Raw genomic sequence first — 20,216 nt, forward strand, 5'->3', positions numbered from 1 at the left:
TTTTAATATCTGTCTTTATTTTAGGCAATATTGGGTAGCATTGTTAATATTCATGGTTTTCCTTTATTTTTAGTTAGTAATCAATGAAAATGTACATATTAATCCCCTTACTATATATTTACTAAACTTGTTTTTTCTGTGTTATCTGGAATCCTGATTCATGTATATATGTAATATACAATATATTTTAAATTATTAGTTTGTATTCAGTTAATCACTAACTTTAAGAGCCAATCTGTTAATTGATGTTAATTATTTGTTATTGAAAGTAGAAGTACTTTCTTTTTCAATTGTCACCAAAGTCATGCTCTAGCGTACTCATTTTTCACCATATTCCAATACTAGACAGTCTGTCCAAGAAATAAAAGATTAATGGAAAAGGATATCCATTTCTTCCTCTGTGAGATTTTGCTTCTGTGTAATCATGTAGTTCAAATATATAGCTATAGAAGTATTTTTCTCCAGGCTCAAGGTAGTTGGTTGCTTCTAGTATGTGAAACAGGATAGATAATTAATTTTTAGAAATGGGCAAAAGAAAAGTTGGTGGAGTAGAAGTAGGTGGACCCATTGATTTCTTTCTACCCTGGGCTATCCACCTTATGATTCCATATTTTGACTGTTTTCTCATATTTATTCCAAGTACCATTATTAAAAATCAGAAGGACCTGGTAATAGATGGTAAATATTATTTCATCTGCAAAGTATGTTAGAATTAAAGAGAGTAAAGGAAAAAAGCCTCAAACATACTCTGTTCATAAAGGATGAGAAAGAGAACCATTTGATAGGAAGAAACATTTTTAAGAGATTTCAAATAAAGAGAATAACTATGTGATTGGAGCAAAATTGTCTCCGTCTTAATTTTCAGACTGGTTGAAACTTCCTTAGTTAATGGCAATAACATTAGCCCTAGGACTGCCAGATTACAGATACAGATATTGGTAGAATTTCATTGACAAACAGAGGAACTGGCTTGTTATGTTATAGAATTTATTTACTTACTGTAGAAGTGCGTGTTAGTTGAAAAGTAAGCATTTTTAAAAAGTGTGTGTTGGCTGAAAAGTAAGCATTTTAAAAAATGAAGAAGGAAGTGATAGAGCAAGTACATTTATGATTTTTTTAGGTACAGCAAAAATTCAAGAAGGAAAAACTTCCCAGACTCATCAGAATAATAGTTCCGTACAATACACAGATGAGAATTTTGGAAAAAGTTTTAAAGATTTTCCAGTTGCTCTAAAGGTAAAAATAACACTGTTCATATCCCCCCCCCACATATATACGTAGATATATGTATATATTACACATATATACATACATATAAATATTTTCATAATGTACTCTTGTTTGCTTATTTACTATTATTCTAGCTCTTGTAAACAACTCTTCAGACTTAATTTTATTGCACTTGGACTAAATGAAAACCAGGTCAGAATGGAACGGTTGAAAGAACATGAGTTATTGGCAATATCAATATTCAGTGGTCCTCATTAGCACTATGCCATTTCCCTTATGTAACGGATTGATGAATTATCACTGAGTTGTAAATATATAGTTGAAAATGCCAAACCAATATCTATCGCTTGTGAAAGAAGTGGTGGTTAGTGGTCACTTGGTTTGAATTTGAGATTAAAAAAACAAATGTATTTTGTTCTATTCTATTGAACTCATCAGAAAAACATTCTACTTAGCATCATAAAAGTTTTGTACATGAAGGGGTTTATAATTTTAGCTTTTCAAGATTTGAAATCATTTACTTTTTTGTTAAATTTTTTCTCCTAAATGAAAGTCTTAAAATGTTTTTATTCCATTTCGTCTCACCTTTCACCTCTTCCTTCTCCGCTCCAATACATTTGCCATTTCGTCATGCTACCATTCTAATGCTGCATTTTGCAGTATAATCATAGTTATTCATTTGGTGAACTGTATTTTTTCTTTAGAATTTGATGAGGAATACTGTCTTTATGTGTTTAGTGATATCAACGTCTTCTGAAGCCTTAGTTACTACTGGATTTGCTACATTTTTACCTAAATTTATAGAAAGTCAGTTTGGATTGTCATCCAGTTTTGCAGCTATCCTTGGAGGTAAAACATTTTCTTTGTTCTAACTTAATGTGATAATTTTACAGTACCACACTAAATATTTATTAGAATATTATATAATTTAAGGTAATCCACTCCTTGAAATTAAACTTTATCCTGATTTGATTAACATTCCTAATTTTCTGACATTAGACAATCTTGTACGAACTTGTACAGAGGCCATATAGCTAAAAACAATATATATATATAATATATATACATATATATTATATATAATATATAAATCATAATGTTTAAAACATTTCTATTAATCTCAATATGACTAAGTCATTTATTCATATGCTTCTAAGTCACGAGTACTTTCATACATTAAAACCAATGTGGTATTTGTTTTTGATTTTCCAATTGTTGGTATGAATTAGTGGGTGTATTTGTAATTTTTTTCACTGTCTGTATCTTCTTTCTCTTTAGGGGCTGTTTTAATTCCCGGAGCTGCTCTTGGTCAGATTTTAGGTGGTGTCCTTGTTTCAAAATTCAAAATGGCATGTAAAAAGGCAATGAAGTTTGCTTGTCTCTCATCTTTAATTGGACTTATGCTGACTTTTGTATTTATTTATGCCAACTGTGAAAACGAGCCATTTGCTGGTGTGTCTGAATCATATAATGGGTAAACATATCTCAATGCTTTTTGATATTAATATCAGAGTAATAAATTATGTGTATTTCCAAGTATATGATAAAATTATGAGAGACTCGGTATTTTTTTAATGGACAAACCAGTTGTAGGTAATAACATGTTTACAAGTCAGAAGAACAAGAAGTCATCCAGTAAACATGAACTTCTACAGTAAACATGAACTTCTAAAAGTCAATAAAACAATGATTATTATCACCTCAGATAAGCTTCATTTTAATTTCTCTTCTAGCCCATTCCAACCCATCTAATACGAGAATTTCACTATAGGGAGTCATCTCCATTTTTTAAAATTTAAATCAACATATAAAATATACAAAATATATAATGTGAAATTCTCCCTAGGATTTGAATCACTCAGGGCAAAGATTCTGCTATATTTATCTTTGTATTCCTAAGCATAGTACGAAGTATGGAAGACTTGCTCCGTAACTGCTCTCTGAATAAATACCCAACTTTTAATAAGATGTCATTACTTAAACTAAAAACAAACAAACAACAAACAAAACCTTACATATATGTAGGAATATGTAAGATTTCGTCTGGTGTTTTTTTTTAAGTTTATTGGGGTGACAATGGTTAGTAAAGTTACATAGGTTTGAAGTGTACAGTTCTGTAAAACACCATCTACATACTGTATTTCCCCGAAAATAAGACCTAACCAGAAAATAAGCCCTAGCATGATTTTTCAGGACGACATCCCCTGAACATAACTTCTAATGCGTCTTTTGGAGCAAACCTTAATATAAGACCTGGTCTATTTTGGGGGAAACATGGTATCATATTGTGTGTTCCCCACCCAGAGTCAGTTCTCCTTCCATCACCATATATTTGATCTCGTTATCCTCATCTGCCACCCTTCTTCCCTCTTACCCTCTGACAACCACTAAACTATTGTCTAGTGTTTGTTTTCATTATAGAATAATAGTTTGGATTCAAATAAATTAATGTTTAAATTCTATTTATGATAAATATGTTTCTTATACATACATATGTGTGTGTATAAACACACATACTTAAAATTTTTGAAATTTAAAATATTTTATATATTTAAAATTAATATGTATATATTAAGACAATTTAATAAACTTTGAGAGAATTGGCTATTTTTCCTATAATAGTTTCCCCTTTACCTCATGAAGTAAAACTTGATCAAATATATGGACTAAGTGACTGACTTTTGATAATAAGGAATATATGCTATATTTCTTTGTTTCTATTGTAGTTTGCATCATACTGTCTTATGCTTTCATGTCCACAGTAATCATTTATCAATAATATGATAATTATATGTTGGAAAATTTGATTTTAAAAATCATTGTGTAGAGGCTATTTGTAGAGTTGCAAGGATAGTTTTTTTCTCTTGTCCCCTTATTTCTGATCATATTGTAAACCAGTTGTTGGTAGAGACTGACTGTTATGTGTGCTTTTGTGAATAGAATCGTTCTTAATAAAGACATCTAGCAGCAGACTGTGGAATAGGTTAGAAGCAGAAGAGACTCTAGGCAGAGTGAAGAATTTCTTCGAATTTACCCTTGGATCACCCTCTCCTTCATTCCTCACTGATTTGTTTCCAGTTTGCTTTCTATTCTTTAACTATTTATTTCATGAACTTCTGTTCTCCACCTTAAACATCATTTTCTAAAATAGCAGTTATTATCTTCTAATATTTAGGTAAATCGCTCATTTTTTGTTTTTGACTCCCAGTGCAAGAAAGTTAGTTTCATAGTCCATAGCATAGGATTTTTATCCCTCCTTTCCTTTTTTTCCTTTCTTCCTTTTTTCTCCTCCCTTTCTCCCTTTTTCTATCTCCATCTCCATCTCCATCTCTATCTCTTTATTTCTTTTAGATATATTTCTACCAGCACATAATTGGAGCTCAACTATGTATTCATGAAATGAATGGACTCCCAAGACTTCTGTACACTTCTCACTCTACACTCATTAGATGGTTGATCTTATCATTCTTTTGTTTTCAGCTACATATGTATGTAAATAGATATTAAGATATCTAGCTCTATGCCAAATTTCATCACCAAATTTGAGACTCTTATTCTCAGCATGTATAAAACCACACCCATCATCTCTTTCCCAAAACTAGATCTATTCCACCAAAATGTCAAGTGAGACACCAAGAATCACTCTTGACTCTTTCATCCTGTTTCCATCTTCAATCAATCAAACACCAAATCTTACTTATTCTACATCCAAAATATTTCTCAAATCTGTTTGCTGTAATTAAATGTTCTATTTTGCTTCTCCTATACATCATCATAATTTAGTCTGGGGTATTGTAACTGGTCCCCTTCTTTCAAATTCATATTCTGTATAACTCCTAGGATTGTTTCTTTAAAATAGCCTCTGACAATGTCATTTTCCAGTCTAAAAATACTTTGATTACCTTTTCAAAATAGATTAAAATCCATTGTTTTTAATAAGGCCCATAAGGCCCTAAAACAAGCTGGTCTCTGACTCCTCTCTAGCTATATTTCCTACATTTTATGCTTCAGGCAACATTCATATTTCTCCATATAGTATGCTATTTTTCACCTTTATGTCTTTCTACCACCTTCTCGAAAGTAACTTTCATCTTCCCCATTTACCCAGTAAACTCTTACTCATCTTTTAAGACTCATCTCAGGCAGTAGTAGTTCCTTCAGACCCTCTTGTCTAACTTTGGCTTGTTTTAAGTGTCATTCCCCAGTGCTTCTCAAATACATTGTGTAGATATCTATAAGCACACTCACCATATTAGTCATATTAGTCTGTAATTATCTGTCTATCTCTACTCTTAGACTGTGAAATCTTTGAGGATAGTGAATACCTTATTCAGCTGTGTTTGCCCAATACCTAGAATGGAGGCTAGCACTTACTCAATATTCGAGTATATTGGCTGAATGAATGAATGAATAAATAAAGAACTGGAAAAGTATCTTTGCTTAGGGTAATCCTTTATATTATCAAAGATGTTGCCTCCTATTAAGAGGTAGCATGGAACAACACTGAGCCAGGGAACGAGGAGAATTATATTTGGTAAAGAAAGAAAAGTAGTAACTTAATCTCTCTGGGACTCAGTTTTTCCATTGATAAAATGAATGCGTTCAACACCATGTTTGTATTCATCTTTCCAGGTTTAAAATTTTGCTTGTGCCCCAGGGAAATTTGGCAATGTATGGAGACATTTTGGTTGTCACAATCCAAGGGGATGCTACTGGCATGTAGTGGGTGGCGGCCAGGATGCTGCTAACCATCCTATAATCCACAGCACCAGCTCCTCCCCCACCACAAACAGTTATCTGGTAGCAAATGAGAAACTCTGTTATATTTGCTTACTCTGCTATTTTTCTTCTCACTGACAGACACTGTATTGCATAATTATTGTTTCTACTGCCTCTCTCTTCTGCAAGAAATCAGGCTCTACTTGAAAAGGCAGGCATTTTATTTGTTTTTTTTTATTCAATAATTAAGTATATGTCCAGTGATTGAATAAATGACTACATGGCAAGATATAATAATCCTTCTGACCTGTTCATTAAAAGTGATACATAGATAATTTGCCCATCTTTCATTTCTTGTTGACAGGACAGGAGACCTGGGAAACTTGACTACTTCTTGTAATGCCAATTGTAACTGCATGCGATCATATTATTATCCTGTCTGTGGAAGAGATGGAGTCCAATATTTTTCTCCCTGCTTTGCAGGTTGTAAAAATTCTGTTCCAGCAATGCAGCCAAAGGTAACTTGTGTGCTACTTTACGTTAAAAAGGCAGTGTGTTTGTATATTTATGGATGGCCTTCTTGATCGCTTCAGTGGAGTTATAGAGTGCCTATTCCTTTTCAGTTCCTGGCCCACCTCCTCTTTTCAGAAGCCAGGCAGAGTTTCAGTCAAGCAAGATGAATAAGCTCTAGACATCTGTACAACATTGTACCTATAGTCAACAATTATGTATTGTGCACTTAAAATGTGTTGAGGGTAGATCTCATGTTATATGTTCTTACCTTAATTAAAAAGCAAACAAACAAACAAACCCTGACCACTCCAACTGAAAAAGATTCTTCATTTATACCTCAGGTACAATTACTGTTGAAAAATCAATTTTGCAGTTACAATTTGTAACTGCAAAATCTTTGTAATATCAATTCTATTATAGTAGTGAAATAATATTTACCTTCTTACATTGTTTTATTTTTTTTCTCAACTACACTTTATGCCCCTTGAAGTCAGGTAATTTCTTCTATTCTTACTAAGTACAGTGTATATAATAGAAACATCATAAATATTTGTTGCTTTTATTTGATGCACGATGGATGGAGTTTTTAAAAAATATCCAAATCATTAACTCATTCTCAAATACAAATTTCCTTTTAATTCTGCATTAGAATGCGTATCAGTTAACCAGAAATGATTTCTTTTAAAGAAGTTAAATAGATTAAGAGGATCCAATACAATTTTATTCTACTACATCTACAATCTAAAGATTTTATCTTAGCTAAACTTAAGAGCCTTGGGATCAAATTGTCAACATAAGAACATCTAAACCTGTAGACAATTTTTATGAGTTTTTTTGAGCCAAACTGACCACATATGCTGACCAGATCTTGCAGGAGAGCAAGATCTCAAATGCTCTGGAGACTAAAGGTTTTGCAGCTTCTTTTATGCACTTGATATTAAGGAGGGAACCTAAGGAAGATTGTGTGAGAGGTGACAGGATTATATGCTCTCTTAAGAGTGGATAAGCCTTATTTCAGAGGTGTGTTAACCTAGATGCATAGAAATAATGGACAGCGCTTGCGTTAGGCCAAGATAAATCTTTTACAAAAAGGTTATATGCCTGGGTTACCCTGTGAGGTTACTTTCTATAGAACCCTTTTTTTGTCCACAAAATAATACTCACTAATTACTAATACTATATAATATGTTATATTTTAATAGATAATGTGGTAACACTAAACAGACCTGAGGGAAATACATACTACGATATAAGATACCACAATGAATAACATGACAAAACAGCATAATCTTGAATATTTGAAATATGGACTAGTGAAATGGCATTCCTTTTTGTATGTAAAGATAAACTTAAGATTGCAGGAAAAAATTTTTACATAAATAAGTAGAAATAATTATTTTCAATAATCTATAAAATTACTTCAGATTTCTTCTAAAACTAATGGATGTGTGTATGTGTGTCGTTGTACACATTTATATATATGTTTATATGGGTGTATGTATGTATATGTGTTTATACACATTTATATATGTTTTTTCATATATATATATACATATATATATATATATATATATACATATCTTTAATGATTTTACATGTAATAAATACATTAAACATTTATCTCAACAGATTAGGATTTGATTTTCCTGCTGGGGATAAGTCAGAGTGTGAAAAACAATGTATGTTTTTTTCTTCTGACCTACCTTATAGATTTTAAAGTGATCCTCTAAGAACATTGAAAAATAAGTCAGAAAAAATGTCTATGGTGATTCATAGCAGATCTGATAGATTTGGATGACATATTTGCAGTTTTCATCCTTGGAATAAAACTAATTAGATCAGTACATGAAGGGCCTATGACAGTTAATAAAAGCATTGTTAAAGCCTCAAAACTGAGGGTTATCATTACCTTTACACCGGTGTACATCTGGGATTTGCTTAGTTTCAAAACAGGTTGAGAAAATTAGGTGTTTGTGTCTGTTATAAGGAGCATGATGTATATTATAGAATTGGAACTACCTGGAAGGTAACTACTCCTTTGAAAGGTAGATAACTGGGAGCATTTTCCTGCATATAAAATGTGATCATTAAGTGTTACTGACTAACTCTACTTAGAAGATTGTGACAAGGAGTTATTGGAAGGGTTTTACTTAAATAAAATATATAGATAGAAATACTATACTACACAAGGAAACCAAAACTAAATAAGTAAATAATAACAAAAATGTAATACCCAGAACACATTTCATATAGAAATGGTATTGATTATTTGATATGGTTAATTTGATACGTATTATTTTTTGCCAATGATTATAACTGCCATTTTAAGCGCTACATTGCCTTCTAGGGGCTGTTTAGGAAAAGCTCGTTTTTTTTGACTTCCAAATTTTCTATTTGTCCTGGCTTTTTTATGTCCAACTATTCCATGTAACAACTCAGTTTTTCACAGGATGTTTTTTTCTTACGGAATATTTCTTATGGAATAGAGACAAAAAAGCATTGACAATGTTGTAATAAACACCTATGCACATTTGTTCACAGAAATATTATTAGTTTTATAATTCACACAGTGACCCAAACTACAAAAATCTATGCTAACAGCTAGCTATAGTGAGTCAAATGTATACTTTAAAAAAAAAAAAAATTAAGGAGGGCGCAGCTCACAGTGGCCCATGTAGAGACTGAACCGGCAACCTTGGTGTTATCAGCACCGCTCTCTGACCAACTGAGCTAACTGGCCACCCCAAATGTATACTTTTTTATGTAAGACAGATAATAACTGTTCTCAGTTTTCCTTCTTAAAAGTTTTTAAAGGCTACATTGCTTCATTATTTTACATACCTGATTGCTGAGTATAAAATAGTCCATTTTGGCGGTGTCATCTGGGTGTCCTGAATTAGTACCAGTGGTTATAGAATACCTTTAGGACCCAAAAAAGGTCTCTGGCCTTTAGAACAATAAATGCACCATTTCCCTTTGACTTCTCTGGCTCTGGTCTGGCTTTCTTGAGGCTTTAAACATGTATTAGGTTGGTGCAAAAGTAATTGCAGTTTTTGCAATTTTTAATCTTTTAAACCGCAATAACTTTTGCACCATCCTAATAAAAAGATTTATAGGAAGGATGGAGTTGAGGGTACCAGGCCTTTAAAAAATAATTATCTCTAACTTTTTAAATATCCTTTTTTTTCATACAAAAGTAATACGTGTGATTGTTTTTTAACATGTTACCTTCCAACATATCATTATATTAATTTATATGTATATATATATATATATATATATATATATATGTATATGAGGTATGACAATGAAATTCGCAAACTCATCCTAGAAAAAGTGCTGCATACCTCATTGCTGAATATCACTATGATCACCTTCAAAGTACTCCCATTGGGAAGCTATGCACTGACCCCAGCGCCCTGTCCACCCTTCAAAGCAATTTTGGAACTCTTTTTCTGGAATGGCCATCAGAGCTGTCATCATATTAACCTTGATGTCCTGAATGCCATCAAAATGTCTTCCTTTCAATATTTTCTTTGTCTTTGGGTAAAGAAAGAAGTCATTGGGGGCCAGATCAGGTGAGTAGGGAGGGTGTTCCAATACAGTTATTTGTTTACTGGCCAAAAACTTCCTCACAGACAGTGCCGTGTGAGCTGGTGCATTGTCGTGATGCAAGAGCCATGAATTGTTGACGAAAAGTTCAGGTTGTCTAACTTTTGCATGCAGCCTTTTCCACACTTCCAAATAGTAAACTTGGTCAACTGTTTGTCAGTTGGTATAAATACATAATGAATAATCCCTCTGATATCGAAAAAGGTTAGCAATAGCATTGCAACGAGTTTGCGAACTTAATTGTCAGACTTGAGTATATGATGTGTATATATATTTAAATAGTTAATATGTTATTTATGATATAAAATAGCCTTTGGGTAATATGTCTTCTAGTTTTTGATTGTCATAAATATGTCATCTTAAGAGGGATACAGCTTGCTTTTGAAAAGAAATTCAAACAGTTCATAAAATTATAGTAAAAATGTTTAGTTGAAAGCAGCATTTTCTCAAACGGTGACATATTAATTTTACTGTAGCACTTGTTAAAATTATAGTGTTTGTTCTTTTAAACTAGTATAAATAGAGATTTTCACTCTGCATTTTCTTTACATCCTAAAATCGAAAGGAAGAAAGTTAGCAGGAAAACTATTTGAACAATTACGGTCTTTTCAAAGCAGTCTAGAATATGTGTGATCAGCTAACTGTTATATTCTTGTCAATTTGTTTTTAAGTCATGAGTCAATAATAGGTTTCAAATTGAAGTAATTGGCACAAAAATTAAATACAGATGATTCTACTTCATAAATATGGCCCATTGTTTTCCCTTGCTTAATTTCTTCAGTTTAATTACTCTTTCTTGGCATTATTTCTTGTGTATGGTGTAAGAGTTGCTATATCTAGAGATCTCCTAATTTACAATGATAAAGCATGCTTTCAAGATAAGCACTTTCAGTACTTTTTCTAATATTCTAGATATATTACAACTGTTCCTGTATTGAAATGAAAACAGAAATAGTATCTACTGCAGCAAGTTTTGGTTTTGAAGCTAAAGCTGGAAAATGTGAAACTCGATGTACAAATTTGCCCATATTCCTTGCCATTTTCCTTGTTGCAATTGTTTTTACCTTTATGGCTGGTACTCCTATAACTGTGTCCATCCTAAGGTATGTATTATGTTTTGAAATTTGCCATCCTTAAGGCAACATGTTGAGTGAAAAGAAAATGGACTCAGGAGTTCATTGGGGGTTTATATTGACCATTGGTTCCAATACCAATTCGGTCCTTACCAGATTGATCATTCTGTGCCGTTAGAAAAGCTACCTCATCGAACCCCAGATATATGAGGTTTAAATGAGATCATGTATGTGAAAGTGTCCTAACATTTGACCACCTGTTATATACTTGATGTTAGTTTCTCTGTTTTGTTGATGAGGCTTCAGTTGTAACCTGGAGATATGTTTATTTGTATTTGAGTATGATGGAAACACAGTGCACTCTATGTATGTCCACATCACAATAACATATATTCTACCTTATAAAGTAGGTGCTGTAATATTGAGCCTTCCTGTGCTAATAGATAAGAAGCTGGCTGTCACCTGACTCTTTTCAGTGTTTTGTGCTTTTAGTGACTCTTCCTCTTCCTACACAGCTTTATAAAAACATTTCCTATCTGACCTTCCATCAGCTCATCAGCCTTTCTGTATCTTTCCTAAGAAACTCTAGCTTTTATCGATTTCAATTTTTGTTCCCTGATACTCACTCACTACATTTTCACATACTTTTTTGACAAATGGAAGTTTTAGAGATTCTGTGTAAAAACGTTCATCTGTTCACATTACACTACATGGAAATTGGAGTTATTTTAGAGAATAAAGAATATGCTTTTACAAAATTTTGAAAAATTATCTATGTCACCTTTTAACTGCATATTTATTTCTAAAGACTAGTTGATCTCGTTGATCTCTCATCTCACTCTCTGGTGTGCCAACATCATGTCTCATTCTTTTTTGACAGTAGTTACTTAAAGAATTATTGGTGAATCAGATTGAGCCTCAGCAACTGTTTTACATTTTCTCAAATATGTACTCTTATCCCATAGGTATGACTTCTGTCTCAAAGTTAGTAAGAATTAGAGTAGAAAATTCTTTTTGAATTCATGTCATGTGACATGTGACTTATGTGATTGATAGTCAAAACATAAGGCTTGTTAATAAACGTCCTTTCTCCTTTACATTTGTTAAAATTCATACATATTCAGTATATTTATTAAAATTTATTTTATTCTGTGGTGTTGTTTATAGTATATTATTTCAGGTAACATTTTTCTTCTTTTATGATTCCGTAATGATTGAACTGTATATAAGCTGGTATAGCTAATTTGTTTCTTTCATGTGCATAGCATTTACTTTAATATAGAAATTCTAACCTAGTATAAAAATGAATTTGCTTAAAGAGCAAATATACTATACAGTCATATTGGGTCTCATGTATATTTAATATTACCAGGTGTGTTAATCAAAGGCAACGGTCTCTAGCATTGGGAATACAATTTATGATGCTTCGATTATTAGGTATGCCATTTTTCTTATGTCATTGGTAACGTGATAATTTTTGTTCATTAGTGTTACTGATTTATTCATTTATGATATGTTCCAAGAAAGTAATTAATTAAAATGCAGTGGTAAACTACATAAATATCATTTAAGAAAGTTGCTTTCCCGTATTCAAAATGTAGTATTACTTATATTTCACATAAGAAAATAATGACTTTATTTTTTACCTACCTGATTGGTTAGCTATTGTTTCCATTTCTGTTCCAAATATAACCTTAAAGAGTATATCATATTTATTTGAAATATATGATCATCAATGCATTTCTAATAGAATATAGTAAAAGACAATTTTTTTCTATTCATATAAAACCTATTACCAACGTAAATTATGATAATGTCTTATTTATAACTACCGTAGTTCCTTTTCTCCCTGCATTTATCTCCATTTGGGACACAATTATGTGACATTAGCAATGAAAAATAGTCAAGAATTGGTGGAAGAGAGAATTTAGACCATAAAATTTTATAATTCCAGATGTCGGAAGGAAAAGAAGAAAGACAGAAACATTATGTTATACACATACTTATATGTGTGTATGCTTATACTCACAATATTATGCACATAATTTAAGATCATTTTAAAAAGCAAAACCAAAAGCAGGAGCATTAGAGATTACCTCAACCAACTTTCCCATTTTTCACAAGAATAAATTAAGGCCTGAGAGATTCACGAGTTGCCCATAATTATACAACTAATGGTGAACATGACAGTAGGAAAATGGTCTCCTTACTCTCAGTCCAGGGCTCTTGACTCAATCATGACTTAGGTCATGAAAGAAGAGGCTCAAATCTTTGTCTCAGAAATACCACTACAAATCATGTATTTGATTTGTAATAAGTAGAAGCTTCTTAACTATATGAAAGTTGAGTGCCTTCTGACCTCATGTGGGAGGTGGAGGGGGTGGATGTGTCTGAGATGGCAGCACTCCTAGGCATGTTAGTAATGTTTGTGTGTGTGTATACACATGTGTATTCTCCTGCACTCACATGTCAGTGTGTGTAATGTATATGTATACACATGCCCACATTAGTTTATATATACATGCACACATACATATACATAACACATATACTGTAGTTCAGCAGACTTATTTTGTGCATCATTAATTTATTTTATTTTTTAAAAGTATAATATCTAATTTTAAAGGCACAAACATTACATTAGAAAAGCAGTGAATTAAAATATTTACTTAACTAAATGTTAACCTAATATATGCCAGATATTTTTATTATAATAATTTTTTGAGTGATTAGGAATTTATAATGATGTATAATTATTATAGAATGTTTTACCTGTGTTTCTTTATATTCCTATTATTTGTACATGAACTGATTGATTTGCAAATGGACAGATTAATACCTATTCTTATTTCTATAAAAATATTTTTATAACCATGAATATAGAGATCTATAAGCTGTAATCTTTATGCATGTGTATTTTACATATAATTCTTCTAGGCTCAATACCTGGACCAATTATTTTCGGTGTCACAATAGACAGCACATGTATTCTCTGGGATGTTAATGAATGTGGAATTAAAGGAGCTTGCTGGATTTATGATAACATCAAGATGGCCCATATGTTAGTGGCCATAAGTAAGTAGTGACTTCTTGATAATTTTAGAGTAAATTGATGATGTCAAGAGGAAAAAAAAAATCTTATTGTTACTTACTTAGGTTTTGGAATGTTCACTCCATGCTGTTGGACTATCCTTTAGTCCTGAAGCAGAGGTCAGTTGTCATAACATGTTATGAAAGGCTTTACCTGAAGGCTGCAAGGCTTAGACTAAAATAGAAGAGAATACATTTTAGCTTTCATAGTATCACATATCATATAATTTTCTTTTAACAACTTCTGTCAAACTTTTCTTTTGTGAAGTCTACCAAAACTAAAAGAGAACCCTGAGAAATTCAGGAATGACTGTCATCTAGGCACCTGGGCTTTTGAAAGCACCTAGAGCTGGGGTAGGGAAGTGTCCTTTGGCTCTAAGACACATTATAAGAAATCTTTTTTTAGTTTAGAAGGTTAGCCATGATGTTTAACCCTTTTTATCTTTGGCAGTCTGTCTTGTATAGTCTTGGTTAAGCAATAAATGAAAATTTAGATTAAGGAAGTAGAACAATGCATCTAGTTTGTAAGAGGAAGATAAAATTTTAAAAACAACTTAAGAAATTAGAATATTTAAAAATGGAGAAATCTTAGATAGACAATATGTAAATACATAATATGCGATTTTCATTGCACTTGTGATCACAATTATTTTGGCACATGTATTAGATAGCTTATTGCTCTTACATGTTTAAACCTAGAGTATGCTGTCTGAATTTATAATGACAGAGAAATAAAATATCTGTTGAAGAAATAAATACATAAATCCAAAAAAACAATTTGACTAGAATAGACAAAATAAATCTTGTCACCATTTTGTTTAAAAAGCACTTTTTATTCAATGTGTTTTTATGTTTAAAATTTTATTTAGTTATTTATGTTTGTATTCCTTGACTAAAAGATGTAGATAATAAATTGTTCCTTTCGTACTTTGACTGCAAAAACTACATTGTAAGGCCATTTAGCTTATTTGCCTGGAACTTAAATGCTTGTACTGTGGCCAGAACTAGTTTCTCTTCATATAGCTGAGCTCAAAATCGGAGTTTTTTTGAAAACAAAAGCTGGTGAAGTAAATCTTAATGTTTCATAATTTTAGTTGATAATTAAAGGTAAATTTGGTTGCATATTGAATGTGGTATATTCTCATCGAGGCTTTCTCCTAAGAATTCCAAAGCTTTTTTATTTTTATAATTATTTTCCATCATGAACATGAAAATTCTACAACTTTATTTCAGGTTCAAGGATGTTGTAAGCTGTTTTCCTTTGTCATTGACTTTTGGTTGCAATTTTTTTTTCCAGATATGATATTGTGTTAATAAATTTAGATATTGTGTTAATAAATATAGAAATGGAACATGAATTTATTTAATTCTATAAACACTTATTTTACAAGAACGTACGATTATAACCAAGTATTGAATAATTATTGTACATTTTTATTGTTTAGAATGAAAATAAAGGCTAGTTCATTGAAATGAATACTTTTTTATTGAAGAATATAATTTTTCTCCCTCAAGTGTTAAAAATTTAAAACATGGAACTATAATGAGAGAACTCCTTCTCTTTAATGAGTTTCTATTTGTGGAGAATTTCTCAATGGTAATTAATTTTTTTAATAATTAAAGGCCCAAATGCATGATTAACTTTTTCTTTTTATATTTAGGTGTTACATGTAAAATTATCACCATTTTCTTCATTGGGCTTGCAATCTTTTTCTATAAACCACCACCATTAGACACAGATGTGTCATTTCAAAATCCAAATGCTGTTGTGACTGCTATTTCAGTAGAATGTGACCTCAACAAAGCAGGAAATGAAGGATGAAATAGAAAAAGAAGATAATTTTTTACAGTGGGAAAATTGGCCTCCATTTGTAAGAATGCATATTGTCATTGTAGCGTTATCAAATATGGACAATCATTTTAAAAACTGCTATTTTATAATTAATTGTGTTTTCTGTATATGTATGAACTCTTGCTTGTTTTTGTTTAAATGTAAGAAACAGACCTGTGCCTTCAAAGCCCACCAGTAGCCTCAAAACATATACAAACACATTTCCCATTGTCTAGATATGATATCCCCAACTAGTAAACTAAACTAGAAAAACAGCTAAATTAAACTTTTACATTTTAAAAACAAAGTGATATTTCTATCCCTTTTATAACTTGTTTTATTTTAATTATCATTGCAGTAGTTTGGGCTTATTTAGAAAATTTATGGTGTAAAAATTAAACTAATCAAATTTATGTGATGATTTTCAAAATCTATTATTGAAAGCCCATGAATTTAAAACCAGCTAAATTATATTATTTGTTTTTAAATTTACATGTACTAATTTGTCCTTTTTATTATAGAAAGTAACTGAACTATTAGAATATAGGTTAATTATCTTTTTTCTGTCCCAGTATATAGTGAATTAAAAAATATCAGTATTGTACACACTTATTTTCAGTTTAACTCAAGAATTGCAGGACATAATTTGTTGATATTGCTGATTTTTAACACTTACCTCTTATGACTGTGATAGTGTTATTCAATTACATGTCTTTCAGAGGAAAGTACCAGCTTCAGTAAGAAAAGTGCCATTAGACACAAAAATATTTCTTTTTTTTTTGTTCCAGTGGCTTAGGAATATTTTATTGGTTTTCTTTGAAAAGATTTCTAAATGAACTATTGATCAATGTTTAGATACTCAGTACTTTAATTTTTATCATTTTAAAAACTGACTACTTAGGTCATTACTTTATAATACCTAAAATAGTGCTTTGTTTGTAGTAGTAGGCATGTATTATTGTTGTTAGTTTAAAACAAATTTGACTCTAACTGATCCATTTATTTGAAAGATAAAGTATTTCACATATATGATAACATTACAACACTCCATTTATTCGAGTTAGACTCTGTCCAACTTTGTCGACTCATAATGTGAAGGAAATGGATCAGTGAACATCAATAAAAGTAATTTCTACCTGGTCAAGAATTGTACTGATTGAGAAAAGTGTTGATGTTCATACCCAGTTGAAATTTTCATAGAACAAGGTAACTCATTTAATCAGATTTATTATTTGTGTTCTCCTACATGAGTTTTTTTTATACACACTGTGATCAGAATAACAAACGAGTGTAAAGGCCTGGTAGGAAACCAGGAAAAAGAAGCACTAGCAATTCAGAGTTTAAGAGATTATGTTTCATGATAATCTGTAGCCAATGATGAATCAAGAAACTAGTACCATTTATAAATTTAATTGCAAGAAGGCATGAATTAGAATTAGGCAAACACCCTTGAGTATTATAGAATTAGAAGAGCAGTGGGTCAGGAATCAGAGAAACAGACCTAATTAACCCAGGAACATAAACACTAGTAGTTGCACCCAACTGGGTAGTCAAAAACCCAGGTATGTGGGAAGCAGGAAATTCATAGCAACCAAAGAAACAGTGCAAGGCAGGCAGGGGAATACACACATGATACCTTGATTCAGTGTCTCCCTCCCACCCAGCCAAACACATTTTAAATGCTGCTTCCTATTGGTGCCAAAGCTAAAGGAGAGTTTAGGCTCCCTGTGTCCTATATGTGGAAGCAAGGAATTGAACATAAAAATTTTCTATGTGTAAAATAATGGCAAATCCTGAGGAACTCATTGATAGAGATGTTAAACAACAGCGAGAGAGGAAATAGAAAAAGATTAAAACGTATTCGTCTAAAACCACTAATGAGAAGAAAAAAAAATCACCACATACATAGAAATAGTTTGATGAACAAGTCACTAAAGAGTTGACATTTATAATGAATTTTAGTTATCAAGGGTTTCATTGTATTCTGTGTACTCAATTTTATGATATATTTTAAACTATAATAATGGTTAAAGTGAAAATAATTTTGGCACTTGAGGGAAGTCAGTCTCTTTTATTTATAATACATATATAGTTACAAGGAATACCTCCTTTCATGATAGGTCAGTGTAGACACTACTGTAATTTATAAACATTGTTTATATACTTTTGGATTCACATAGATTATATGGGTTGGTATGTTATTTTCAGAACAAAATTTTTCATAATATGTATTTTTCACAATTTGTAATGATTTTTTTTGTAATGATTTTTTAAATGTAAATTTGACCAATGCTGATTTTTGTACATAATTGCATATATGTCTTAAAACTTTTATTTTAACATTTGTATTTCCTACATTAAGGAAATCCAAATGTAAAAAACCCTTATACATGGAAAGAACTGTATACAATTGATTTAGCTATGTAAATTGGAGGAAAATATAAATAAAATTTTAACTATTTTCTCAAGACTTTATTGTAAACAATTTTGCAAAATGTATATACATGTCTTTAAATTAGATTGTACTAGATTGTTTTAAGTGTTTAACCTTATTAAATGCTACAGATTTTGAAATATGATTTATTCATTTATGAATACATGCACATATGATGGTTGGGAGAGGGAAAATCAGTGTACTTTTGAACTTGGTGAATGTAATTTAGTTAATCTGGTGATTTCTGGTATCTTATCAGATGTATTTAATTCAAGATAAACCACATACATTATGACATATATACTAAAATTCTTCAAAAAAATAGTTTCCATGTATGACAAATGGATATACAGTATGTACGGTGTTTCCCCCAAAATAAGATCTAGTTGGAACATCAGCTTTAATGCATCTTTTGGAGCAAAAATTAGTATAAGACCTGGTATGTTATGTTATGTTATGTTACGTTATGTGTTATGTTATGTTATGTTATGTTATGTTATGTTATGTTATGTTATACGCGGTCTTATTAGTAAAATAAAACCGGGTCTTATTTTTTGCTCCAAAGGACGCATTAGAGCTGATTGTCCGGCTAGGTCTTATTTTCGGGGAAACACGGTATAAGATTTATATGAGTAGGATACATGTTGCAGATGGTTGGTTGTGAAGAATCTGACACTGCAAAAGTAATGTGATTTGGAAAGGTTATATTTAATTCATCATGGGTTATCAGAATAGTATAATAGTTTTTAAAGAGATCAGATTGGACATTCATTTGAGATATAATGTCTTTCCCCCTCACTACAACACATTTAGTGTCCTTCAGTCTTTTTTGTACCCAAAACAGTAAGCATTAACTTACACATTATGTGAGCCATCAAAAATAAATAAAAGACTTTTTTAAAAACTGAATCAGTGCATTGTATCAAAACATTTTAGTGTTCTAGCTAAAACTAATTTGGCTTACAAAAATCATCCTCAAGAGTTGCCATCCTAATTTTTTCTTTCTAGATTTAGTTTGTCTAATTTTCTTTTTAAACTTTATTTTGTAATTATTTTAGACTTATAAAAAGTTGTAAAATTATTATAATAGTATAGACAATTCCCCTACAAGCTTTACTCAGCTTCCCCTGATGTTAACATTTTACATATCCATAGAGCAATTATCTAACCCAGGAAATTAACATTGGAGAAATAGCTAATACTACATCTGCAAAAAGGCAATAGCAATGTATCTTTTTTTTTTAATTGTTGAATTGTACCTATTAAAACGGTGCATTTTACTATAAGTAAATTATACCCAAATGGAGTTGGTTTGTAAAGAAGAAATGATATTACAAACAATGTTAAAAACAAAAACAAAAAAAACATTGCTGGTTGCTTCCAAGTTGAATGAGGAGGCGCTAAGAGAATCATGGTAATAATGTAGATGTCTTAAGAAAGGAGACTGGTATCCTCTCTAATTGGACGTTTGCTGAGGTCAGTCCCATCAGAAGGAGTATGTATCCCAATATGGTGAGGGAGGAAAGGAACACAGAATTGGGTTCCTGACTTAAGCCTAGGGGCCACAATACACAAACAGGAAGCCTTAGAGGAGAAGTTGCACTTAACATCTGAAGATGAGAAATTCCCAAGCCGTGAGATGTCAGGAAAGGTGACGTGCTTAAGCCATCTTGATGGGACTCTGCCCAAAATAGCTGCCTGCAGTGAGGTCCTA

The 20,216-nt window shown here is 31.5% G+C and overlaps 1 protein-coding gene across 1 annotated transcript in view; it reads left to right on the forward strand.

Moving 5' to 3' along the window:
* SLCO4C1 (solute carrier organic anion transporter family member 4C1) overlaps positions 1-19,401 on the forward strand; it is a gene marked incomplete at its 5' end in the record, with an annotated part of 51,604 nt that extends 32,203 nt beyond the window's left edge. Inside the window, 8 exons of the mRNA XM_081053277.1 lie at positions 1,121-1,236; positions 1,935-2,079; positions 2,509-2,704; positions 6,314-6,467; positions 10,987-11,177; positions 12,520-12,584; positions 14,085-14,222; positions 15,899-19,401. Of these exons, the coding sequence (XP_080909403.1) occupies positions 1,121-1,236; positions 1,935-2,079; positions 2,509-2,704; positions 6,314-6,467; positions 10,987-11,177; positions 12,520-12,584; positions 14,085-14,222; positions 15,899-16,059 (1,166 nt within the window). The 3' untranslated portion in view covers positions 16,060-19,401. The remainder of the gene's footprint in view (positions 1-1,120; positions 1,237-1,934; positions 2,080-2,508; positions 2,705-6,313; positions 6,468-10,986; positions 11,178-12,519; positions 12,585-14,084; positions 14,223-15,898) is intronic.
* Between the last annotated feature and the right edge of the window lie 815 nt (positions 19,402-20,216).

The sequence above is a fragment of the Rhinolophus hipposideros genome (genome assembly GCF_964194185.1).
Source record: "Rhinolophus hipposideros genome assembly, chromosome: 7".
Taxonomy (NCBI): Eukaryota; Metazoa; Chordata; class Mammalia; order Chiroptera; family Rhinolophidae; genus Rhinolophus; species Rhinolophus hipposideros.